The 9,338-nt window shown below is 47.6% G+C and overlaps 1 protein-coding gene across 1 annotated transcript; it reads left to right on the top strand.

Annotated features, from left to right (window-relative positions):
* Positions 1 to 6,982: 6,982 nt before the first annotated feature.
* Positions 6,983 to 8,418, top strand: htr1d (5-hydroxytryptamine (serotonin) receptor 1D, G protein-coupled; the record flags this gene model as incomplete). The annotated part of the gene is made up of 1 exon (XM_080548107.1): positions 6,983 to 8,418. One exon carries the CDS (start codon positions 6,983 to 6,985, stop codon positions 8,180 to 8,182), a length of 1,200 nt encoding a protein of 399 aa, XP_080404233.1. The 3' UTR covers positions 8,183 to 8,418.
* Positions 8,419 to 9,338: the final 920 nt, after the last annotated feature.

Below are 9,338 nucleotides of genomic sequence, written 5' to 3'. Positions count from 1 at the left end.
AGTGTCTGGCTTCAGCACAACAACAACAACTCTCCTTGTGACTCTTGAGTTTGTTGACATGTTGAGAATTGATTGTGAAGGGCGCTTGCTGGGAATGTTCATGTATTTGGACACCGAAAACCATCGCATTGTGTTCTGGTAGAGGCTCGAGGCTAGGCCATGACGACAAAACATCTGAGAGTGACAGTTTTGTTTGTAGTTGAGTAAGCGCTTTGAGTTGCATTCCATGTACGAAAGGCACTATATAAATAAAGCTTTACTTACTTACTTACTTACTTACTTACTTACTTACTTACCGGTACTTACTTACTTACTTACTTTGTCTGAAAATGGTGGCATGGTATTGTGTTTTTAGGAGTGTTCAATCAATTCATTCATTCAAATGTGAAGAATAACTGACATCCCGTTTCCTCAAAAACATGATTAATAAAATAAGGTTTGAGTTCAGACTTTCTAGCTTCTACGTGGAGATTTAACATTCAGTGAAAGAGGCATTTATGTTTCTACTGATTATTTACACTCACCTGTCCTGTTTGAAAAGAGAGCAAGTGAGAGAGAGATAGATAGAGAAAGAGAGAGAGATCAAGAGAGATAGAGAGTGAGATAGAGAGAGTGAGTGAGAGCGAGAGAGAGTGGGAGGGCGAGTGAGTGAGTGAGTGAGTGAGAGAGAGATAGAGGGCCCTATTATGCACTTCTTAACTTGCCGTCTTAAGTGTTAATTAAGACGCACCGCCAGGTTAAGACCTACCGCCACCCTTATTATGCGCTTCATACGCGCTACTGCTATTATGCAGGTGTCGATAGGCGCCCACACATAAGACGTAAAACTCCCGTGCATATATTGCTCATTGTGGGAGTGTTCATATGTTAATTAAGTTCACTAGGCGCCCCTGCTATTATGCGATCTGACTTTGCTCCTATCGCTAAGAAGTGGTTTGAAAAGTTCTTAAGTTTAGACTTTTTCACGTTTTGAAACACGAGCGCGCCTCCGCGGTTTGCGCATGCATGTGGGCACACATGAACACGCACGTGGCTCCACGGCAAGACGTCAATTACGGTCACAGTATAAATGCTTTATTTCAGAAGGGAGAGGCAGAGAAGCGCGCTGACCTCCTTCTTAGGACTTCCATAATAGCATAGCGCTAATGACTTAACGCAGCCGGTTCTTAAAGGGAATGGCACCTGGCACGCTGATTGGGTTGATTGAGAAGACGCCCAAAACACACCCATGACTAATTTCTTTGCTTAGCGCCGGGTTTTAGGTGCCCACTACAGCACGCATAATAGCAAAGTGGCCTTGACCACGCCTCCACGTCTTAAGTTTAGATCTACCGCCTCGTCTTATTGATGAAGTGCATAATAGGGCCCAGAGTGTGGGAGGGAAAGAGAGAGATAGAAAAAGGAGAAAGAAAGAAAGAAAGAGTGACAGAGAGCGAGAGTATGAGAGAAAGAGAGTGGGAGGGAGATCAAGAGAGATAGAGAGAGAGAGAGCGAGAGAGAGTGAGTGAGTGAGTGAGAGAGAGAGAGATAGAGGGAGAGGGAGGGAAAGAGAGAGCTAGAGAAAGGAGAAAGAAATAGAGTGAAAGAGAGAGAGAGAGAGAGAAAAAGAGAAAGTTATTTGTCACTGTGTTGTTAGAACGCACACTAATCATCCCCTCGGTCAAATCAACTGCGCTCTGCTAATGGAGGTGATTAAGCTGCGTCGTATCAGGCAGGGGCGTGTGAAATCTGATTGGCCACCCTAGGTGCCACCCTGATTGATTGGCTGTCTGCCTAGTCACTCAGAGCAGAGGCCACTTCGCGCCACGAGACGAACTTTTTGAACAGAACACATTTTTGATCAGCGGTGAGGTGTGCTGGTCTTGGCGCTCCTGAAGAAATGTGAGTACCATTAATAACGTTAGACTTTTGCATAGCTACATATAGGCTACGGTGTTGTGCTAGTGGTTAAAACGTTTTGCTTCACTTGGAATCAGAGTTTAGGATAAAATTCGCTTTGCTCTGCGTTGTTTGGAGCTGTGAGAACGCACATTCGAAGTCACTCCCGGAGCAAACAACCAACAAATGCTCCGGCGCTTGAAAAGGGTGGTTTCGCTCCGATTAGAAACGACGCATGAGGCTGTCCATAGGAAAACAACAGCGCATGCGTGTTGATCTGGATAAGAGCGGGACGAACGGGCAGTTTTCTATTTTCCTGACCAATCAACTACCACGTCTGTTGCTTCAATTGCCTATGTTACTTTGTTTACATAAAGGGCTGTGAGAACGCAAATCAGAAATAATTTATGCAACAATGTTGCAAACTCATCCGCTTGCTCTGGGTCATGATTCAGATTTTCATGTAAGAACATGACCTTAGTAGCCCAATTAAAGTATACAATGGGGAGTGGAGACAGAAATGGTAATAAAAAGCACAAAATGGTGTGTACAAATTCACCAGAATGCAGGGAATTAAGTGTTAAATTCTCAAAATTGTGCCACCCATGCATAACAAGGTGCCCCACCTGGGCCACCCCAGTGAAAAAGGTCTGGACACGCCACTGGTATCAGGGCGAACGGATGTGTAACTGTAACTGTGAAAAGACACGTAGTGGCCTACAGCCAATACATGCCGTGGTTAGTTAAGACTCACGTAGTGATCTAATTAAACAGGAGACGGAGGTGTTGAATTCGCCGCAGTTGTTTGACGGACAGTCTGTCCGCTTTTGTGTTCCTTGTTATTCTGACACACTTCAGAAGCGTGCAGGATGTGTTTTGATTACAGGCTGCTGCTGCGGGCAGTTGAAGGTGAAGCCTCTTGAAGGCACTGCGTCTCACCTCGCTCCTCTGTCTCAGAGGCCTTAACGCCCAGGGACTCGTAAAGCATTATACGCTGTGCCGTAACTAATGAACCCGGTGCCGTACCTTAACGAACCCTGTGCTGTAACTAACAAACCAAATTTGCAGGCATGTTAATTCAAGCATTATTGTTTCTGTGTGGTTCCCATTAGCAACATAATCTCTGTTTGTTGTTCCACATTTTCTCCTAGTCTGCACCCTTTGTCTGAAAATAAACAAAAATGAGGGTTCTTTACTTTGATAAAGATGACACCAACACAACAATGTGTTACATGGGCCCCAATGTACGCCTTCCTATGCCTTTATGTATTCAGGGTGAGCCCTGCTTACAATTATGAATCATTAAAAAGTACATTTAAAATGACAAACAATTACCGCTACTATTTACAGAATATAATCAAATAAAACACGTACAATCCTCGGATGACAGATCATTTATCAAGGTCTTAAATTAGATACAAGTGAATTAATCTAATTTGAGTATGTTTTGAAGGTTGTTCTAAGTAAAAGTGTGTGTGACAGTGCCAGTCACTTATAAGCCTACAAACTGCCAATACTCATTATGCCAATTTACACCCATTAAGCTCTCCATGTATCTATCCACATATCTACACATAGACCTCCACAGCAGGTAATCAGTGACACATCAGCATGCTAACCAGAGGGGAACCAGCACACTGCTCACTGTTTTCTCAAGCACTACGCATTGCAGGGGGCGGCTGGTGGAGGTAGAAATCGGAGGACGGGCTCATCAAGGTAATGCACGGAACGGAATAAGGGATTGGAACATGTTTGATAGCATTCCTAATTCTAATTCCATGCTTTATAATGAGCCCGTCCTCCGATTTCTACCTCCGCCAGCCTCCCCTGGTGCATCGTATGGACACAGGGCGAAGGGAAAGAGAGAGAGAGGACTGTCAGTCTTCTGTTGTCATGTGGTGTGACAGGTAGCACTCACCTGAGGCACGCTGGGTAAATGGTGACATTGTTCTGTCACTTCCAGTTCGTCCTACCTCCTAATGGCTCCCTTGCAAGGCATCTTGGGACACATACCATTCAAGCTGACACTTTTATCCAACGCAACTTACTTACAGTCAGTGCACACATGTGTATGTATACGGTACTGTATGTGCGTACAGGGGAATCGGAGCAGGGGAGGCTCGTGGAGGTAGAAATCGGTAGAAAACGTGTTTGATACCATTCTTCATTCCATTCCAATGAGCCTGTCCTCCCATTTCTACCTCCACCAGCCTCCACCCCTGGTGCACAGCACGGTATGGAGCCTCTCCTCTTTAAGTAGCAGGCTTTGTGACTTCATTGTGATTGATGTGGAACAAAACACCTAGCAGAAATAAATACAGAAACTCATTTTGTGTGGATGCGGATGTTTAAGTAATCAGCACTGTTGACAACAAAGAACAACTCCCACACACTGTGCTAGTGAAGAAGATTAAAGATGAGACGAGTTTTCTTCTTTGCAAACACAGTGGGCAGAAGGTTTGCTTTGTTTCAACACAACAGTTTGTCTTCCCACACACACACACACACACACACACACACACACACAACCCCACCTGGATGTGACATTGTTTTCACATTTCTACATCAGATAATCAGCTAAATCCGATGTATTGTTAACAGCTTAATGTCATAGGGTGAGTTAACACTAGAACAGCCATGAGGGGTCATTTGAGTAAAGAAAAATGTTATATCTTTGCACTCGATAACATTTCAGGACCCACCTTTCATGACTTTTCCTAGATATGTGCGTTCTACCACCCAGTATCCTTACATTTTCAAAATCACATCAGGATAAGCTAATATAAAGCTATTTTGCCGTTTTTCTGTGTAGGAAGCAGGCTCATTTACAAGCGGCCAACTAGTGGTCGTTGTGTGTAAACTCTGTAACTAAGCAACTATCTCAATCACTGCGTACCAAAAACATGTGCTGTCTACCTACGGTTCATTCACTGCCTCACGACTCGTTCACTTCACCTGCAACTCTTGAGTTATGGAGAGGACTGGGTATAACACACATTACTGCTCCTCTGCATTCCATGCTTCTCTGCCTTGTGTGCGTGTGTACGTGTGTGTGTGCGTGTGTACGTGTGTGTGTGTGTGTGTGCGTGTGTGTGTGTTTGTGTTTGTGCGTGGTATGGTGTGTGCGTGTGGGTGTTTGTGTTTGTGCGTGGTATGGTGTGTGTGTGTGCGTACGTGTGTGTGTGTGTGTGCGTTGTGCATGTGTGTGTGTGTGTGTGTGTGTGTATTTGTGCGTGTACATGCATGTGTGTGTGTGTGTGGGATCACTGGCTCTTCAAGATAATGCGACTCATTATGTGAGACCATCATCCATTTTCATGTTATTATTGTAAATGCAAAACCACACTCCCCACTCCATCCCCACGCTAATGACTCCAACACCAAACTTTGCTTGTAATGGCTGAACACAATAGTGTAGGTGTGTTAGATACGAGGCTCGAAGCGTGAGGGATCCCATTGCAGAGGCAGGTCAACCTCCTCGGGTGGTTACACCTGGGTTCTGTATGCTCCTCATGTAGGCTAAGTAGGTGGGAAGGTTGTCAAGGGGATTGCCGAGTATATTCCTAATGCATACTTTTTTCCATCTCTCTCTCCTAACTCTTTCTTTCTTTCTTTCTTTCAGGTGAAAATGCTGTAGCTGTGCCTGGAATTACGGAAAGCATAATCAGGACATCGGTGTGCGATCGAACTCTCTGCCTATACCCCCTCCGGACCTCACCGTTGAGCACTTAAGGGTCCAACTAAGCTTTGAGAGTGGATAAAGCTCGGACACATCTCGAAATTCAATAGCCTGCATGCTGTGCTTCGATCCCCGCGGAGGGGGTGGGGCGGCGTTGAAAACGTCACGGTTGCTATTGCATTTCTGAGACAAAAAACACATGGAATGAAAAAGTGCTATTGACTTGTTGTCCATGAGCGGCACGGATGAGGGGGACTTGGCAATGTTTCTGTTGTTGTGGACATCGTGTTTAAGTTCTAGCTTAGCTTCGTCTTCTAAGAGACGGGGTCACTTACCGGATCACTACGCTAATGCTTCACACGTCTTCCTCTGAGCACAGATAGACCTGGCCCAGCGAATGAGAGAGAGAGAGCGGGGCTGTGTATCATGTCAAAAATTTACTTCTGAGCACTAATTAAACATCTTGGCCCAGCTTCAGATTTACGAGTGAGAGAGCGAGCGAGCGAGAGAGAGACAGACGCACTGTGTATCGCTTCACTTCTTTCCGAAAATGACGTCATTTAATTACAAGAATTACAAATTGAACGACATGGCAACTTAGCTTCAAAAACAGAGACAGACAGATTGACAGAGAGAGAGAGAGAGAGAGAGAGAGAGAGAGAGAGAGAGAGAGAGAGAGAGAGAGAGAGAGAGAGAGAGAGAAAGACCGAGAGAAAGACTGAGACAAAGAGAAGAGAGACGGCCGGGCAATTTATCATCGCCATCATCTTTGGAGTGTGTATTCTGTCCTCTCTGTGGGCTGTTGAAAGGGAAGGAGACCATGAAAGTGGCAGATAGGAAGCCAGGGTCTGCCTGAGGTGTTCCTGCTGTGCTGGGCTTGGCCGGAGAGCTGATAAGAACCCTGGCAGAGAGAGAGAGAGGTCTGACGAGAGACGAATACAAATCAGGACCTACCACCCTGTCCAGTTAGCCTAGAGCACCTCCACCACCGTGGCCAAATCAATATCAGCGTGTGCGTGAGTGTGTGTGTGTGTGCGTATGCCGAAATGGACAATAATCCAGGCGCTTCGATAATAACGACGCCATTAGCCGCGCGCTGACACGGTACAGGTGTGACTAATTGGCTCTGTCACCTGAAATCCAATAACCGCTGATATCATCTTTGAGCTGCTGTGAGAGATGGAGATACACAGAGAAAACCTGGCGAGTCTCAAGAGTCTTCAATAAGGAGAAGAAAAAAAGGCTTCGTTCATGCTGTACAAACACTGTGAGAACCCAGACAATTGCATACTGGACTGTCTAACCAATCAACGCAGCATGCGCCACTCAGACAGACAGGGCAGCGTCAGCCCGGATCCGTGGTCCTAATGCGGATCCTCTGAACCTTGAAACAGCAGGGTTACGGACACAAGGGCCAAGGCCACGATGGACGTAGGCGTGTTCAACGACTCTGTGGAGGCGTTCTTCACCAACGGCACGGCGTCCGCCGAACCCAACGCCACGGAGGCGTCCCCCTGGGACGAGGGCACCCTCCTGGGCCTCCAGATCTCCCTCTCCGCCGCCTTGGCGCTCCTCACCCTGGCCACCGTCCTCTCCAACGGCTTTGTCGTCGCCACCATATTCCTCACCCGGAAGCTCCACACGCCCGCCAACTTCCTGATCGGCTCTCTGGCGGTGACGGACCTGCTGGTGTCCATCCTGGTCATGCCCATCAGCATCGTCTACACGGTGAGCAAGACGTGGTCGCTGGGGCAGATCGTCTGCGACATCTGGCTCTCGTCCGACATCACCTTCTGCACCGCCTCCATCCTCCACCTGTGCGTCATCGCGCTGGACCGCTACTGGGCCATAACGGACGCGTTGGAGTACTCCAAGAGGCGCACGACGAGGCGCGCGGCGCTGATGATCGCCGTGGTCTGGGTGATCTCCATCTCCATCTCCATGCCTCCGCTCTTCTGGAGGCAGGCCAAGGCCAAGGAGGAGCTGACGGAGTGCATGGTGAACACGGACCAGATCTCCTACACCCTGTACTCCACCTTCGGGGCGTTCTACGTCCCCACGGTCCTCCTGGTCATCCTCTACGGCCGGATCTACGTGGCGGCCCGCTCGCGCATCTTCAAGACGCCGGCGTCCTGCGGCAAACGCTTCACCACCGCCCAGCTCATCCAGACCTCCGCCGCCTCCTCCCTCTGCTCCATAAACTCCTCCTCCAACCAGGAAGTGCACCTGCACGGTGGCGGTGGCGGCGGCGGGGGGGGAGCGGGGGGCGGTGGTGGTAACTGCGGAGGCAGCACCGGAGAGTCTCCTCTCTTCATGAACAGTGTGAAGATCAAGCTGGCCGACAACCTGCTGGAGAGGAAGAGGCTGTGCGCCGCGAGGGAGAAGAAGGCCACCAAGACGCTGGGCATCATCCTGGGGGCCTTCATCGTGTGCTGGCTGCCCTTCTTCGTGGGCACCCTGGTGCTGGCCATCTGTAAGGAGTGTTGGTTCCACCCGGTGCTGTTCGACGTGTTCACCTGGCTGGGGTACCTCAACTCCCTCATCAACCCCGTCATCTACACCGTCTTCAACGACGAGTTCAAGCAGGCCTTCCACAAACTCATCAAGTTCAAGAGATGCTATTGATAGAGGGGGAACGGGATATGTAGCTGCTGTGAACACCTGTGAACATCAGCGGACGCTGGCAGAGGTAGACGCAGGAGGAGGACGGGGTTGTTGCGGGGTGATGCGTGGACCGGGTATGAGGAACGTGTGTGTGATAGCGTTCCACATTCCGTTCCGTGCATTTACAATGAGCCCGTCCTCTGATTTCTACCTCCCAACAGCCTCCCTTGATTTGTACACACACATGCGGAGGATGAATAGGCACGTCTACGGTACTCCTTCCCTTTCTTGCCACCATTTTTAGAACATATAGAAATTCTCATAGGGCTCAATTATAGAAACACGCTGTTGTGTGACATCTGTTCCTGTGGTAAGCCAACACACCATGCTCATTGCATGTTGGTACATTTAGAACTTCATCCAACTATGAAGAGTTCCATGGCCCTTTCAGATTGACTGTATTCCCTTCATAAAATAGACTTATGCATGTGTTTCTTTATACAAAAAATAGAATAACAACAAACATCCAGGAGGACTGATGATCTGACCTGACAACCAACGGGAGTCTTCGGTCTTCAGTCGAGGCCAGATGGACTGACATACATACATGTAAATGAAGGAGTTAATTTTGTTCACACCATCGGAATGGTCTTTCGAACGTAATATAAGCAGGAGGAAACTAAGATGTGGATTGTAAACATATACCTTATAAAGTAGGGTGCTGCCCCGTCTTATCAATGCCAAAGGGACAGACACATTTACATGAAGGAGGTAATTGTTTTAACGGACTGGTCCTGTGTGTGGAATATAAACAGGAGGAAGCTAAGATGTGGACGTTGGATGTTGTCACAGATATGTAACATACAAAGGCTCATAACCATTACACATCTGTGGTACAGTAAAGTATATAGAGAAATATAAAGATTCAATCAAACTGTGATTCTGTGATTCTGTGAGTGAGTGTGAGTGTGAGTGTGAGTGTGAGTGTGTTTGTGTGTGTGTGTGTGTGTGTGTGTGTGTGTGTGTGTATGTGTCTATGTACCAAGTCACCCTAGAACCTAACCCTAACCCTAGTTTTCCCACATGTACCGTAACAGATATATCGATAGATAGATAGATAGACAACTCGAAAGCCTCATCCCACAGCCAACCACGAGGAAGAGACAGCCCAGAGAAA

Source organism: Nansenia antarctica (genome assembly GCF_963989245.1).
Source record: "Nansenia antarctica genome assembly, chromosome: 1".
In the NCBI taxonomy this organism is placed as follows: domain Eukaryota; kingdom Metazoa; phylum Chordata; class Actinopteri; order Argentiniformes; family Microstomatidae; genus Nansenia; species Nansenia antarctica.
This window is presented reverse-complemented; position numbering and strand designations above follow the sequence as displayed.